General features: G+C 41.3%; 1 protein-coding gene across 1 annotated transcript; it reads left to right on the forward strand.

Annotated features, from left to right (window-relative positions):
* The first annotated feature begins 249 nt into the window (after positions 1 to 249).
* LOC114791827 (calmodulin regulator protein PCP4-like) lies at positions 250 to 17,600 on the forward strand. The gene is made up of 3 exons (XM_028982288.1): positions 250 to 388; positions 16,769 to 16,820; positions 17,050 to 17,600. Exons 1-3 carry the CDS (start codon positions 380 to 382, stop codon positions 17,181 to 17,183), a joined length of 195 nt encoding a protein of 64 aa, XP_028838121.1. The 5' UTR covers positions 250 to 379; the 3' UTR covers positions 17,184 to 17,600.
* The last annotated feature ends 547 nt before the right edge of the window (positions 17,601 to 18,147 follow it).

Here is an 18,147-nt window from a genome sequence, read left to right on the forward strand (position 1 = left end):
GGTCTTGTCTAGTAATGGTCGTCTATTCGGTCGTCTATTTAAATAATCATAAATATATTTTTGAAATCAAAATCTGATGGGTTAATGAAAAAGATCAGATCAATTTCAGGTTAATCTCATGTTTTATCAAAGAAACAGAATGCAGGATGACAACACTAACTGGCGAGAAAAAAAACATTCCGCCATGAAATATGCATGAGTGTGATTTGATGAATATTTCAGAGATTAGCAGGGTGGATGCGCTCTCATTGGGTTATTGCGAACATGAAGGCAGGAGGGGGGGGTTCGAGCTAAAACTATAAATTCGCTGCCGCTGCGCCGAGCGTGAACGCTGCCCACTGCCACGCGAGATTCCGCACAGCCCCGTTCAACCGCAGACATGAGTGAGGTAGGTGGTGGTCGTGCCTTCTTTTTTTTTTTTTTTTTAAATCACCTTATCGATCGCGAGGACAACGCGCCGTTTGCGCGTCGGAGGAAACTTGTTTTCAGGATTGCGTGGGACGTGGCTCGTGTTCTTTGGAATATTAGGAGTGGAGTGAGACTGCGTGACTGGCTCCCCGACTCAGCACCGCAGCTGACAGCTCACCTCCCATAAAAGTCGACAGATGTGCACAGATTCCTTCCAGATGTTCGTAGAATTAACGTCCCGTCACTGTTCTTCGTCTAGTCCTGGTGTGCTTTGATTAAACTGAAACTGTTACTGTGGGATAAAATTCTTTTGGTTAAATAGTATAATTCAGTGAGTAAAAGAGAACACTTCAACAATGATAAAATTACAAAAAATGGTCTTTCCATGGTACAGCTCAGGGAGGAAGATAAATTCTGTACAATACTGTACTGTCTCTCAGCTTTAATATTTAGACAAAGAAATACCATTAGAAACATGGTATGCCATTGCATAAGGATATTATGCTTATGACCTGATTTCAAATCCAGATGGCATATGATTGGATGAATGCAAATCTAATGTTGTATATGCAAGCAGCCCTATTCAATGTGCTAATTGCAGACACATCAGCATGGAATCTTGCATATTTGGTTTGACACAAGGTTTGGCACGTATATGATGCATTACAGTTAATGGAGGAATATATATTTCTCTTACCAGAAAATAATAATATTTCCAGATAAGTCTCAGAAATAAGTTTTTGTCTTCAAACCAGACATTGGCATTCTTACCATGGTGTTAAGAACAGATTGTCACCTCGCACTGTCAGACCTTAATTTCACTGTCAGATAATGATGAAGTCAACAATTCAATTTGTTCTACATTTACAGTATTTACCAGATGCCCTCATCCAGAGTAGTTACAGGGACAGTCCCCCCTGGAGCAATTTAGGTTTAAGTGTCTTGCTCAGGGACACAATAAAGGTAGCGGGATTTGAACCTGGGTCTTCTGGTTCATAGGCGAGTGTGTAACCCACTTGGCTAATACCACACCTTCTGAATTATCTTGCAGAAATTGTTTTGTACACATACAGCACTGGAATCAGTGGTGCATTTAATTTGAACTCGGGTGTCTGAAATTCCCTCTTAGTCAGATTTCTGATTCATGTGATGAATCTGCGTTATATTGAACATGTTTTTATACACTTATATTATAGCTGTATATTTGTAATTTCACAAAAATAATGGTTTTGCAACTGGTAATACAATTTCCACTAATATGCATATTACCTGTTGATATTCTTCAGTGATCTACTGATCACATTAGAATGATTATTTAATATAAGCATGTTGTCATACAGCACTGTTTCTATATTTTCTATATTTTCAATAAAAGCTCAGCAAACATTTCAGTATCTAAAATAATTCTGTTGTTTCTCTTGGTGCATATGACATATTTCAAAAGAAACTTATTTACCCTCTGCTCCAGTTCTTTTAATGAGCATGCAGTCGTTGAGCAGAAATCCAGAGTCCGTTAATGCAAATCATAATTTTGGATGATGCTGTTCAATGCAGTGACATTTGATCCCATTCGCTGTTGCCACGCTCAGTCTTAAGGCTTAGATGTTGGCACATGAGAAAATTACTGCACTTAACACTTTTTGGCTGAAAGCTTTGGCTGTGATTAATCACATGCAGGGTAAAGTGTTTCAGCAAGGCCAGATGGGCTTGAGTTTTCAGCAAGAAACTGATTGAGTCATGATGAAGGATGAAATATTATACTTGGCCATTAATTCACTTAATTCAGAGCACCCAGAAGATTGAAAGGTCACCCTGACAGGGTCTGAGACACACCATCTTTCAACCTCTTTAAATTCATGCAAGTTGTAGCACATGCAGCTTACATTTCTCAAGATTCTTTTTCTCATCAACACATTTTTAACAGGTTATCAAAGTATTGCAGTGGGGAAAAGAAAAAAACGTATAATTCTGAAATTTCAAACTTGATACCGATTCTAAGGATGATACTGAATACTTGGTACTATTATTTGTTTAATTTTTAAAAAAAGTAAAGAATATTAAGTCACAAACACTAAGTAAAGAATTGAATAAATAAATTGATGAATAGATTAGAAGCAAAAGAAAATGAACACATGAATAAATAAATAAATGATTAAATGAAGGAAATGTATTTTAATGTTTTTGAGCCAAACTAAAAAAAGCACCCCTCGTTTCTCATGTTGCAGAAGTGAAAAATATATTCACATTGTGCTATTACATAATTGTAAAATGTGGAGAGAGAAGACACAGGCATTCTTATAATGAACGTCAACAGTATTGTTTGACAGTGGCAATTAAAATATTCATATCACCTTTGAACAACAACTTCCCTCTCGAAACTCCATATATAATTTGGAGTGATGGTCTTTCAAATGCTTTGCAAAATTTTGCTTTTCCCTGTTCATCTGATATCCAAAATATTTCTAGACACTGCTCTTGCTTTTTACACTTCATGGCAAGCTTGGTGCTGCAGAATTATGTTTAAAGTGTCTCTCATGTAACCATTGGGTCCTCCAGGTTGCCAGAGGAGGAGCTACCTAGGTGCTGCTATACTATAATTTTATAGTCTGCCTATGATTTTCTTAACCTGTCAGATGCAGAACTGGAATTATCATACTGGAAGTATTGATAACATTGTCAATTGATACCAAAAATAATGGATCAGCCATCTCAATGTCTCCTCTGTATCTTCCTCTTCCACACCACCTCTCTCACCACATCCATAAACCTTCTACTAAGCCTTCCTCTTTTCCTCCTGCCTGTGAGCTCAATCCTCAGAATCCTTCTCCCAACATAATCAGTGGCTCTCTTCTGAATCTCCTCCAATCTTGCCTGTCTGACTTTATGTCCGAACATCTAACCCTAACTGCTCTTCAAATGCACTGATTCCTAGCTGCAAACATCATAGTCCATAGGGACTTTAGTTTGATCTCATCTGTCAACCTGTCCATCAGAGCTGATCCTTGGTGTAGACCCACCTCCATCTTCAACACATTTGACAGTCCTACTGCAGACCTCATCGCTGTCACACCGCCCTCATTCGTGTCCTGCACCCCTTTTACTTATACAAAATCACATTTCTTCTCTAGGCACCCTGCCATATGCTTCTGTCCATCGAACCTTCTCTGTACTACTCATTCTGATAGCTGGAAAATTTGGGCTTTAGTTAATCTATTGACTTTACTTCAGGTGGAAATTCCCATCACCCAGTAAAACATGGTTGAAAATAATTCATGCACTCTATGCTGTCAGTATTTTTAAGCAATCATCCTCATTAGCAGAGCTCAGCTACAGAAAGCAGCATATGGGAAGTAAGCATGACAGTCCTTCTACCCTCTCCTGGGATGACACAAAGAAGGCTTTAGTGTACGATTTTGGGCCTCTTGAGCCTCTCCCAGCAGAGAAAAAATATTTAAAGGTTAGCTGTTTTTTGCTGTAATTATTGTCACAGAACATTTATTATTATTATTCATGACTTTTCTTTTCCATTCTTTTGATATTTCTTGCAGTTTTATAAATCCAGTCAACCATCTGTCCTGTTGCCATGTTGAATTTGGAATGGTGCCATGGCCATGTGCTTGCGCATATTAGCATCTTTCTAATGCTCTTTCTGCCTTACGGGTCTGATTACACCAACTGTCTCTGTTCAGCTGTGGGAGCACAAGTAAAACTTAAATACAAGTGCGTCTTTTTTAAAATCTCCATTCTTGTTTGTGTTTCCCCCTTAAAATTCCCTTTAGGGAAACATTACAACATTCTATCTGTGTGTCTTTCTGTCTGATACAGTCAGTTACATAGAAAGATTTGAACCAAAAATACACAGATGCCTGGATTTATTTATATGTTAACTTTAAATTAAAACTACATATGGATTGCCTTCTGTGAAGAACATTGATGTTTTTATGGATTTATACAGCCTCAGGCCACTTGACTATTTGTTCATATATTAACCACATTTTTAATAAATGTTGATAACTAAGTCAAATAATACTTTTAGATGATCTGATTAATTTTAATATACATTTCTGTCCTGTAAAACACATAATCCAGAATACCCAGAGATGGCAATATACAATGTACAATGCCCAATGTACAATGGTAATAAATAAATTCCCAATTGTGGATGTCCATGTTATTCTAATATACCTTGCTTATATTTTTTATTTTTGCATTTCTAAAACATACATTTAGTTCCAGAATTAAAATCTCTAGGATGGTACCACGCGATAGCCCCAAGAGACATGAAACATTTATAGTGTCTTTGCCTAACACCCATTTGAAGTCAACTGAATGCTTTTCTCTTTTGTTCTTTCTTATGCAAATTCATGAAGCACCATAGAACTAATATAGAATAGAAAACCGGGATAAGCTTTGGGAAAGGGCAAAAAGAGAATAATAATGTAAACATGTTCCAGAGCTTTCAGAATAATCCTCCTGCAGATTATAGTGAGGTTTATTATGTAACCGTGTCCATGCAGTGTGCAATAAGAGAGAGCAATGAGTAGTGGAGTGGAGCAGGAGAAATGTTGACGTAACACTGGTTCAGAGCCACATTCCCCACTCTCTCCATTTCATCTGCTGCTGGCTTTCCAAATAAATTTGAACTAGACTTTGTCAGATAATCAGATTATTGATTGTGAGGATTTCAATATGAGTGTACATATATCCTTTTGATGCTATATATTTGTGATCTGCAGTGTGTTTATTAATCTTATGTCAGTGCTTTTGCAAATTTCTAGAATGTGACAGTAATAGCAAATAACAAATGTTTTGTGCGTTAAGGCAACAAAATGACAGACTTTTTTGGGTCATAAATGCATTGTCACTTTATTAAATAATATTTAAGTAGCACAATTTAGAAACATGCAGTTGCATGTTGGACACAAGTTCCATGCCAGCCCTGTTTACCATTCCTTGTTTTCCGAACTGCAGTCAGCTCTGGCAGCTCTGATCAACCACCTGCAATTCCCGGCAACACCACCTTGACATAAGACCATGTCACGGGTGGGCTGGACATGGCGGTGACGATTTCACAGGACAGGGGTTTAATACAACATACATGAGACAAGGGAACATAAACACGCACAATGACCCGACGGCGAACAGACACGAACAGGATAGCTTTATACAATTATATATATATATATATATACACCAGATGAACACGATCAGGGAACATTACACAAGACTAACATGAAACTCCGGTCCGGACTCCGGATCCGGAGTAACCCCTGCCGGTCCGGATCATGACAGTACTCCCCCTTCAAAGGCACTACCACCTGGGAGTGCCCCACAAAACGGTCCATGAAATGGGGGAGAAAGTCCATAAGGACGAGTGGCGGTTGTCCTGCACCGGCGGCGTCAGGCCCGGGCCAAAGCACGGCTCGTCAGTGGGGGACCGGCATCCTGTCCGCAGTCCGCAGGCACAGTCGCTCCGGTCAGTCTCCGGCACGCCCGGCTGGAAAGTTCGCCGCCTCCCTCGTCTCGGTTAATGCCGGGAGCACCTGAACTGCACGACCGGTCTCCTCGACCCCACGGTAGCTTTCGTAGGCCATCGAGGTTCGGTCGTATGGATTCGTCGGTACTCCCCGCCTCCGGAATCGCCAGGGGGAACATGGACTGCATGACAGATCCTCTCGAACCCACAGTAGCTTTCGTAGGCCACCGAGAGTCTGCCACACTTGGGGAACTGATTAAAAACATGACGTGGATCATGGCGGGGAACTGGCGATTACCGGAGGTGCATCGCTGGAATCCGGACGAGACGGCGGCATCGGGGGACGTCCATACATGGAATCTTGAACATGAAACTGTGGAGTAGACGTCCTCCCGACCATCCACGGTTCCCTGGATCTCAGCGGGGCGTAGATCGGCTGCGTCCACATGATCTGGTCATTCTGTCATGGCTGGACATGGCGGCGAAGGAGGATGCATTTGCACGGTCCGGACTCCGGAGTAACCCCTGCCGGTCTGGATCATGACAGACCATGATATAAGACCTCAGAGGATTGCAGCTTCTCAAGCTTATTATATTGTGTATGCTTGGCAATACAGCATTGTATTTTGAGAGACGTTCACAATGATTCTGAGACCTGTTTGTCTGTATGAGACTGTTTGCCCCATGTCGAGTTTTTAGGGCCACATCCCCGTGTTGTTGTTTACCTTCCAGGGTTGGTGATGATTTGTCCAAGAAAAAAGAAAAGTCCAACAGGTGTAGAGGTGGAAAATGTCCAAAGTGCAGTATATAGCATCTGTACATGTTTGGAGGTACTGGACAGTGCAGCGTAGTTGTTGAGTCCATTGTCATGGTGTACATTGCTTGTGCATTATAATGCTACTGGTACATTTGAAGATCCCGGAGGCTTTAGCTGTTATGATGGTGGTGGCTGTGGTGATCCTGTGGTACATTTTATGCTAAGTCGTCTCATCAGCAGTTCATTGCCAAGGACCAACATTAATCAGATGGTCTCTTCATTGGACATGATTCAGTGCCTTGAAGAAAACAAACAGTAGCAGCGACAGGGAGTGGCATTGTACAACTGGTACAGAAATAAATGGTTATAGTGGTGCATTTGTGGTACAATTTAACACTGTCTATGCTTGACTAGGTGACTGTATAATAAAGTGGACTTTATAATTGACACTCTGTCTGGTAATTTATGATGTGACTGTGTTTGAGTCCCGAACAACTGCGGAGCTCTATAGGAGAAGAATCTACTCCCAGCTGTGACTTTCTGTACTTTGGGTACCAGTAGTGATCCCGCACCTTTTGAACACAGGGGGCATGGTGGATTTTAAATAACTAAAACTTCCCTCAAGTACTGCGATGCAAGACCATTAAGGGCTTTATTGTCACGGCTGGGTACAGCTGGGGACTCACTTTTCACCAATCAGCTTGACAGCAGGGACAGCCATGGTCAGGTATTTCAACTTGCATTGATAGACTATCACAGACCTTGGACTTCTCCAGTCTCCCTTTTAGAGTTGAGAAGGACCATTTTTCATATTTGGGTATCCTAGTAAAAAGGAAATATAAAGATTTGTTTAAAGGAAATTTTATTGTCTTGCTGAACCAGATTAAACACACACTGACAAAGTGGTACCCCTTGTCCATGTCACTTGTGGGGAGTATCAATTCCATAAAAATGACTGTTACGTAAATTGCTTTACATCTTTCAGGCTATATTGATTTTTGTCTCCAGAACGTTTTTTGATCAACTGGACTCTATTGTTTCATCTTAGAGTAAGCATTCTTGTATAAATAAGGCACATCTTCAGAAAAACAAAGCTGCTGGTGGGCTGGCTTTTCGTAATTTTTTCTTATATTACTGGGCTGCAAACCTACGTTACTTGATCTATTGGTCGTTATGTCATAACCTTGAAGCTCCTGACTGGGTAGAAATGGAACTATGGGAGGTACTAGCCTAGTCTCTGGTTCATAGGCGAGTGTGTTACCCACTAGGCTACTACCACCCTCTTCAAGCACCTTTCCTGCTGTTTTCCTCACCACTTCTGAAGTAGTTGTTCAACTATCTGGCAACAATGGCTGCAACCCAATGCAACCCAATGGCTGTTTTAACTCTTCTTCAATCTTTTGCTCTGCCTTCACTGTCTTCTTACTCTTGAGTTACACTCATCCTACAAACCACTATCTTTTGTTGTCTAGCTACACTCTCCCCTGACACTACCTTACAGTCTCCAATCTCCTTCAAACTCTTCATCTTGCACAGTATATAATCAACCTGCCTGCATCCTCCTCCACTTTTGGAAGTCACGCCGTGTTCCTTAATCGTAAATAAGTGTTCGCCTATGGAAGATTAGAAACACAAATATTCAAATGGTAATTCATTTTGCAAATGTAAATTCAATGTCCAAAGTGCTGATGCAATCCTTTATTAATTTCAAATATCCTTATCTTTATTTAAAAAAAAAAAAGTACTCGCAGATTCAACATGGACATCATCGGACGATAGGATGAAGACACTTGGATATCCAACAGCACCTCAGTCCTCTTTCTCTCAGAAAAAACAGAGGTCTTGAACACAGAGTTGAGCTAATCCCAGTTCAAAGGAAAACCACAATCCTTCATATCGCACCACATTACACCCATGAAATGAACTTCCACAGCCAAAAGCCCTGGAGACAGAATGTGCACTACACAAGTGCATGTATATTTACTTTAAATACGCTAAAAGGGGTGCAGGCCTTTATGAATATTTGGTACTACTGCTGGCTGCATAATTAATATATGACCCTTCACTAACTCATTTAAAATCTAAATATCTGTGATGAAGCATTTTATCTGATTGAGCCAATGATTTTACATATTCATACTACTTTATGTACCCTAAATAATTAACATTCAGAAGTGGCCCAAGGGGACACTGTAAATGGCCATTAAAACATGAAAAATATTCTATATCTGCTTTCATTGTCTCCATGGGTGTTGGCTTGTCTTTTATGAGTATCTGATAAACAGGACCATAAAGAAGTGAAGTGATTGTCATTATGATTCACTACAGCACAGTGCACACAACGAAATGTGTCCTCTGCTTTTAACCAGTCATCCTTGGTGAGCAGTTGGCAGTCAGTGTGTGGGGACGGTGCTTTGCTCAGTGGCACCTCAAGTGGCACCTTGGCGGGTCGGGATTTGAACCTTTTGATTACGTGGCTGCTTCTTTAACTGCTAGGCCACCACTGCCCCACATAAAAACTTCTGAACTTAGGTAGCAGGTTTGGTTTGTAACATTCCAGTGCCAGTTACAGTGCATCTATGCTGGGCCAATACAACACTCCATCATCACCAACACTCCAAGCACCCCTTGAACATTGTGATAGCTCAATCTGTGAAATGACCAATTTGCTAGACCCTTTAAGGGTTACAAAGAAGAATGAACACTTTTTGTGTCACAGAACAGACTTGTCACACTGCTGTGACAGATTCAGGACCCTTTTTCACAATCAAAGGTAAACTGTATAAAGTATTCATGTAATTAATGTAAATTAGGGATAAAATAAAACCAGCTACATATATTTCAATACTCACTCAGTGGTAATAAGGAAGCTTTAAACCAGTGATTCTGAGTTCACAAGTTTAAGTGCAGAGTTCCATATGTCATCCAAGAGGCTGACACCCAAGTCCTCCTCCCATGCTACCTTAAGTCTGTTAATGGGCGCAGGCTTTAAACTAGACACCAAGCCATAAAGAACTGATGTGAGCCTTCTGCATGATGGGTTTAAAGACAGAACCACAGATGTTGTATCTGATTGCAGACTGGGGGACTGGGAGAGGACATATTGTCTAAAGAAATTTGTTGTTCAAATGAAGCCATGGTAATTCCAATTAGCAAATCTTTAAAACGCACAATACCTTTCTTCTGCCATTGCAGACAAACTACATTCTGCACCAAGGATAGCCAGCAATGGGGTTCATAACAGAGAAACTGCATAGACCAAAGTATTTCCTAAATTGGGCCCATATTCTTAAGGAGAGTTTAACCCCAGATTACGGATCTGTTTAAGTGATGGGAGAGGAACTACAATCAGTAGTTATAGGGACACTGTAACAGTTCCCCTGGAGCAACTTAGGGTTAAGTGTCTTGCTCATGGACACAATGGTAGTAAGTGGGGTTTGAACCAGGTTAAAATCCCACTTACTACCACTGTGTCCTTGAGCAAGACACTTAACCCTAAGTTGCTTCAGGGGGACTGTCCCTGTAACAACTGATTGTATCAGACGCTCTGGACAAGGGCGTCTGATAAATGCTTTAAATGTAAATGCTTTGTGTGACGTCTGGACAGAAGAAGTTGGACAAGAAAACCTGATGGTGGAATGAGGAAGTACAGGAGAGAATTCAGTTGAAGAGATGTAGCAGTGGCATAGTCAGAGAGCTGAAGGTAGTACACAGGAGTATAAGTAGAGGTTCCATCAGGCCAGGAGAGAGGTGGAGAAGGCTAACTAAGACGGATAACTATGGAAATGTCCTCATTTGTGCTCCACTCTACATCTCCGATCACCACTTTCTGTCCGTTACCCTCACCCTACCTACCGGATCCAAAACTCATCACCATCCCTCCTTCACCATCCCAATTCTTCACTCTGTCTCTTGTCACGGGTTGTCACAGGACAAGAGGAAAGAACAGATGTTGGAGGAGACAAATAACCTGATTACAGAGCAACGCAAAGGGAGAGGGGGAATCAAAGCAAAATTGGAACACTCAAAATGCACAACCCTCAAAACCTCCAACATATTTTCCCCTCTACTCAACCCTCCGACTCTTCCCTAACCTTCTTCACATGGGAGATTAAGCAAATCTACCAGACATTCTCCACCTCTACATTCTCCAGCCCGTACTCTACTCTAAAAAGACATTTAAACTGGTGATGTGCCACCTGCCTTTAAAACAGCAGGGGTTCATCCAAGTCCTAAAGAAACCCACCTCTGATCCTACAGACATCAACAACTACCAATCAGTATCTCTCCTCTTTCTTTCACATCACATCTATCTGAACAACATTCAAGATCCCAACAAATCTAGCTTCAGAGCAGGTCATCTGACTGTGATGGCTATTCTGAGAAGCTACAGCAAAACTGTCATATGTTTATATTATCCTCAACTTCTCTGCAGCATTTAACACTGTTAAACACAAGACTCTCCACTGGAGTCCCCAAGGGCTCAGTACTCAGTCTTCTCCTTTTCTCCCATTTACACAAGATCACTTGGTGAGGTCATTTCCTCACATGGTTTATCATACCACTGTTATGCAGACAACACACAACTCATCTTCTTTTTTCCCCTCCCTCAGGTGTACATGCTGCCTCCAAGATCTCTGCATGTATAAATAACATTTCATCTTGGATGTCATACCAAAACTGAACTAATATTCATTCCACCAGATTCTTCACCACATCAGGATCTCACTATCTACCTGGACAACTCACAAATCTCTACTTCTGTAACTGCATGTAACCTTGGAGTAACTATAGACAATCAGCTTTCTTTTTCAGCTTACATCACCAACTCACATCAGTCTGGTGAAGAAGCAAGGTTAAGAAGAACAGTGATCATTGAGCAGCAGTATGGTGTCATGCTGGGAAAGAGCACTACAAATGCGATGTTTGGGTGTTGATGTTGGAGTACAGAGAAGGTCAGAATGAGCTACACCATGTCTTTGTGACAAGGGGACAAGCATATGACAGGGTGACTAGAGAGGAATTGTAGTTTTGTATGAGAAAGTCAGGAGTGGCAGAGAAGGATGTGAAAGTGGTGCAAGACAGAGCTTAAATCAGGCCTTACAACTTAAAGCTACCTCGTTTCCTACCACAGCATTAATTTTTGCACTAATTAAAACACTCACCTGACCACTTATTTACTGTGCAAGCCCGAGTACGAGTAAAATGATAGAAATTAAATGCTGAAAAAGCATCATGCATGCATGAAAAACATAGCCAGCAATAAATGTACTGGCCAAATCTCCCCTCTTCCTTTCAGCAACAGGCAACAGATCAGGTTGACATTATAATCAAGTTCAAGCCCTAAAGCACTTGTACATTTAATTTTCTATTATTTAATTTGTCTTGTTTTAATTTCAGTGAAGCACTTTAAGCACCATCAGAAGGCAGTGGTTGGCCTAGCGGGTAAAGAAACAGACCTGTAATTAGAAGGTTGAATCCCGAACTGGGAAGGTGCTACTGAGGTTGCCACACACTGCTCCCTGGGGACCTTTCATAGGGTTTCATGGGTTAATTGCAGAGAAGCACATTTCACTGGATGCTGTGCTGTGGTGTCACGTGACAACTAATCATTTACATTTACATTTACAGTATTTATCAGACGCCCTTATCCAGAGCGACTTACAATCAGTATTTACAGGGACAGTCTCCCTGGAGCAACTTAAGGTTAAGTGTCTTGCTCAGGGACACAATGGTAGTAAGTGGGATTTGAACCCGGGTCTTCTGGTTCAGAGGCGAGTGTCTTACCCACTAGGCTACTACCACCTCATGGTAATCACTTTCACTTTCAAACATTTTCAGTAAGTTAGCTTTCTTGTAAATATTGTCAATATTGCCTAAATGGACAGAAAGAAAATGGAGAAAATTTGGTGCATCTAACTTTTGTGCTAGCGCACCAGTGCAGAAAGTTAGTCCAGAGTTCTGGGAGGACAGCAGGATGGTCAGGTTACAGGGAGCAGAGCTAGTGAAAGAGCTGCAGTTCAGATACTTTGAGTTCAACAATCCAGAGCAAGGAGTGTGAACTTTTTTTTTAAATCACTTCTTTTCTTTCAGAATCGCTGTCCATTTAGGCAATATTGACTTGTAAAATTTAGGTGCAGAAGAGAGTGCAGGCAGGGTGGAATGGTGGCCGGACTGATTGCGGTCAGGAATAAGTGCATAAGAGGAACAGTTAGGGCTGGATGTTTCCAGAGAGGCAAGACTGTGTTGGTTTGGAATTGTACAGACGAGAGACACTGAGTATGTTGGAAGGAGGATGCGAATGGAGCTACCAGGCAGGAGTAAAAGAGTAGGAAGCCTAGTAGGAGGCATAAGGATGTGGTGAGAGAGGACATGCAGATGGTTCAGGTGGAAAAAGTAAGATGCAGAGGACATCTGAAGGCAGAAAATATTGGTATCTGTAAGAATGGACATCACGGGAGCCTGCTTTTGCCTTGCATAACAGATGTCTGCAGGGGGAGGTGTGACAGTCCTGTGTCGACGGTTGTGGGTGAAGATTCGGCACCCCTGTTTTACATGCCTTTTGTCTGACAGCAACGTGTGAAGTATCAGCCGTCAGGACCGCCCACCCTCTTTGTCTTCCCCAAATGGGAGGCACCGGGGGGCGTGACATCAGAAACAACAGGTTCTGATTGGTCAGTGACAACTTCCTGTAGGCCAGGGGTATAAAGGTCTGCTCACATGTGGAAAAAGGGACTCTGGGCTCTCTTGCTCAGAGGTTTTTCCATCGGAAGCCGGAAGGTTTCTGAGTCTTTCTCTCCCCCTCTTTTTCTCTTCTCCCTCTTTACTCTTTCTTCTCATTTTTATTTTCTCTGTAACCTTGGTACCTTTTTACATTCAATATTCACATGTAACTACAATAATTATTTACCGGTGTTAATAAATTAGAAACTGTTCATTTTTAACCTCTATTGTGCCATGCCTCTTTCTGCCAGGTAACATCAAATTGGAGTGGTTGAATACAGTGCTTTGTGTGGAGGGAGAAAGAGTTTTTCTACACACTCTATTCTCTTCTCCCACACCACATTTTCATTGTTTTTACAGTTCCACCAAATTAGACTTTCACCATTAGTCTCTCACAGAAAGGTTTTCCCGCTGTGCTCATCAACTTATCATCAAAGCGTCTGCTGAACTGTTGGAAACCCATTGAAAGTGCTGAATGAATAATTCAGGTTATGTTGTAGAGTGTGAAGCGCTCATCCCATGTTTCAGCTGTGGTCTGTTTAGCTGTGCAATATTCCACTGAAAATATTCACAGCACATAATTTTCCTCATTTTTGTTATGTTGCAGCCTTATTCCAAATTGTGCAATTTATTTAAAATAAAAAATGGAGAAAGTACATGTACATGTACAGTATTCACAGCCTTTGTTCAATACTTCGTCGATGCACCTTTGGCAGCAATTACAGCCTCAAGTGTTTTTGAATATGCTGCCACAAGCTTTGCACACCTATCCTTCACCATTTTTGCCCACCTCTCAAGCTCCATCAGGTTGGATGGGAGGTGTCGGTGCACAGCCATTTTAAGATCTCCCGAGATGTTCAATCGGATTCAAGTCTGGGCCCTGGCTGGGCCACTCAAGGACATTAACAGAGTTGTCCTGAAGTCACTCCTTTGATGTCTTGGCTGTGTGCTTAGGGTCTTTGTCCTTCTAAAAGACAAACCGTCATTCCAGTCTGAGATCAAGATTGCTCTGGAGCAAGTTTTCATCCAGGATGTCTTTGTATATTACTGCAGTCATCTTTCCCTCTATCCTGACAAGACAGGTGTGTGCCTTTCCAAATCAGGTCCAATTAACTGTTTTTCCACAGATGTAATCCAATTAAGCTGCAGAAACATCTCAAGAATGATCAGGAGAACCAGGAGGCACCTGAGCTCAATTTTGAGTTTCATGGCAAAGGCTGTGAATACTTTTGTACAAGTGTTTTTTTAGTCTTTATTTTTAATAAATTTGCCAAAACCTCAAATAAACTTTTTTTTTTTACTTTTCATGTTGTCATTATGAGGTGTTGTGTCTAGAATTCTGAGGGAAAGGATGAATTTAATCCATTTAGGAATAAGACTGCAACATAAGAAAATGTGGAAAAAATGTGCTATGAATATTTTCCGGATGCACTGGACATACTTTACTTAGATTGTAGCTATGGTTCTGTCACTGGTCCATTTTCAAAAGACAGTGCTTCAGTGCAGTGCTGTGTGACATTAATTTTATGCAGATTATGTTTGTGAAGTGTATCAGCAGATAATGTATGGAAGATCATTAGTCTGAATTCTGTGCTGTTGCAGGGGCATTTGGTTTTGCAGCAGCTTGATCCGAGTACTCTGAAGAGGCCCTGATCATTGTGGGACACACAGATGACCACAAAACTCCCATTGGGTCCACACATTTGGGTTATAAAAGAAATAAAAAGAATAAATAACTTTTTTTATGTCACCAAACAACACAGTCACAAGACAAACACAAACCAAATCAAAACAAACCTAACAATTCACTGACCTCCACTCCACCCCACAGGTACATCCCAGTCATAAATTAATTGGCACTGTTCAGCTTGGGTCTGTTTGGGTTTGGGAAGGTGTCCATTCAAAAGAAAGCTGTCCTTTTATGAGCACTCCGCTGGAAGAATATCCAACAGCAGGCCCCAACAGAGTTTGTGGAAACTGAGGTGCCACTGAGCAAAGCACCGTCCCCACACACTGCTCCCCGGCGCCTGTCATGGCTGCCCACTGCTCACTCAGGGTGATGGGTTAAATGCAGAGGACAAATTTCACTGTGTGCACCATGTGCTGTGCATCATATGTGACAATCACTTCAGTTTAATCCTGGAACATCTTGATTTTCTTTTCCTTGAGGAACTTTGATGAGGAAATGGAAGTATCTGATGGAGCACCACCCTGCTTGATAATCAACACTTTAGTCTCAGGGTAAATCTTAGGCATGTTTGAAGGTCTAGTTGCAGTTGATGTGAAGGTCTAGTGTACTGGGGTTCTTTTTATACACACCTGAGACCTAATTGATCCATTAGTCACAGGTGAAGCTCATATGGCAAGGTGACAACAAATTGACTCGATGGGCTTTTGTCACGATGGCTGGACATGGCGAGGAAGGAGGACGCACAATGTCACAGGACAGGGGTTTAATACATAATACACTTGACAAGGGAACATCACCACACAATGACCCGATGGCGAACATACACGAACAGGATAGTTTTATACAATCATACACAGGTGATAACAATCAGGGAATATTAGACATGACGAACATGAAACTCCGGTCCGAACTCCGGACACGACGTAACCCCTGCTGGACCGGATCATGACAGCTTTACCAAATTGAATATTAAATACTTTTTGACAATTTTGTTTTGCACTGAAACATCGCTACAAAGCTGTTGGGAATAAAACGAGCCATTTCTTGTACAAAAATCTTGATTAGAAATATATTTGCCGCTGGTGTAGTGGTATCATGAAAGATTCCCAATTCCCGGGCGGCGCACTGATGTTTTAGGGGGCAGTGGTGGCCTAGCGGTTAAGGAAGTGGCCCCGTAAGCAGAAGGTTGAATCCCGAAGGTTGCCGGTTCGAATCCCGATCCGCCAACGTGCCACTGAGGTGCCACTGAGCAAAGCACCGTCCCCACACACTGCTCCCCGGGCACCTGTCATGGCTGCCCACTGCTCACTCAGGGTGAGGGGTTAAATGCAGAGGACAAATTTCACTGTGTGCACCGTCTGCTGTGCTGCTGTGTATTCACTTCACATATATTTGAGCGACACTTCAGGTCAATTTGTACACAAGTGACAAGACTTTTGTCAGGGACTGTATATATAATTTGTATATATGGTTTTGAATCATGTTTTGATGGAATTATTGAAAAATAATTTGTAGCTTTGTATTTTCACTGTATTTATGCAATTTAATGTAACTATGCTATATAACCAAATGAATGACAATATGAACATCACAGTATGATATTTCATCAATATACAGGATCGAAATTTGTTCATCATGTTTAAGATTGATTTGTGGAACACTTACCATCCAGGTGACTTGGAGATTGATTCGTATTCCCCTTATTTGACTTTAGAGAGAAGGAACAGGACCCACAAGTGATAACAGCAAGCCCTCAGGAGGAAAGGGTAACGTTTTAAAAATGTCTTACAGATTTGTTATAAGTTTGGAATGTCACATATTGAATTTAATGATGTGCAATGATGTTTTGGACTTATCTTAACAATTCTGGTGTACTTATTGGTGTACTTATTGAACAAAATTTAAACCAAGCATCTGTTTGATGATCACTAATCACAATCCTAATGAGCATCAAAGCAGTGGCTGAATGTTGTAATTTTCTCTGAACCCTTACAGACGCGTCAAAGAAAGATGTCCCAGCTGAGGACTTCGACATTGACATGGGCGCTCCTGAGACGGAGAAGGCAGCTGTTGCCATCCAGTCACAGTTCAGAAAGTTCCAAAAGAAAAAACACACAGTGAAGTCCTAGATCCCTGAAGGCAGTTGTGCCTTCAGGAGGCCTGAGTGCACCGTATGGGCCCAGTGTTGCATGTTAAACAAATTACTGCATTATGGACCAAGACAAGGGGAAGGGAGGATGTGCTGGGGCTGGGGAGGGAAGCGGCAACTTGCTGAACACAAATAACACCATGAAAATGTGAAACTTCATAACTGATTACTGTTTTTCTTAATAATGAGATATCCCTTCAGTTATTTTCTTATTTATTTTATACCAAATCTGATTGTTAGTCTTTATTTATTTTACATGGCCAGTCTCATTTTTATGAACACTTAATCACTTGGTTACATATAATTATAGCCACTTTTTGGATCATACGTTTATGAATTTTGTTTAGTAGTTCATTATTTGATTTTATTTTGAAACATTAAAGATTTTCTAAAAGAATGACTAATGCACAGCTGCATTTGTAATGTTTGAAGGATTTTCATTAATTACTCTTTAAATACAATATTTGGGATCATTTATCATTGCAGGTCAGGGAAAAAGGATGTGAGAATTTAGAACAGAGAATTTAGTAAATTACAAAAAGCTCATTAGGACCTTCGATTTGGCATTAATTTATTCTGGACTCTTCTACAGGTTGATGCCTGTCAACTGATCTATGTCAATCAATTGAAACTACCACAGGATAGGCAGCCATGATAGTCAATTCAAACTTTCGAAGAATGATCAGTGGAAACAGGAGTGAAAGTGAAGTGAATGTCATTGTGATACACAGGAGCACAGCACACGGTGCACACAGTGAAATTTGTCCTCTGCATTTAACCCATCACCCTTGGTGAGCAGTGGGCAGCCATGACAGGCGCTTTGCTCAGTGTCACCTCAGTGGCACCTTGGCGGATCAAGATTCGAACCGGCAACCTTCTGGTTACGGGGCCACTTCCTTAACCGCTAGGCCACCACTTTCCAGTTCAGGATGCACCTGAACTGA

This window comes from Denticeps clupeoides, chromosome 6 (assembly GCF_900700375.1).
Source record: "Denticeps clupeoides chromosome 6, fDenClu1.1, whole genome shotgun sequence".
Classification (NCBI taxonomy): domain Eukaryota; kingdom Metazoa; phylum Chordata; class Actinopteri; order Clupeiformes; family Denticipitidae; genus Denticeps; species Denticeps clupeoides.

What these genes read in the sequence shown, in the direction of transcription:
- LOC114791827 (XM_028982288.1), top strand. An exon ending in CAAGCCCTCAGGAGGAAAGG is followed by an intron (nt 16,821 to 17,049) that starts GTAACGTTTTAA and finishes GAACCCTTACAG; the next exon opens with ACGCGTCAAAGAAAGATGTC.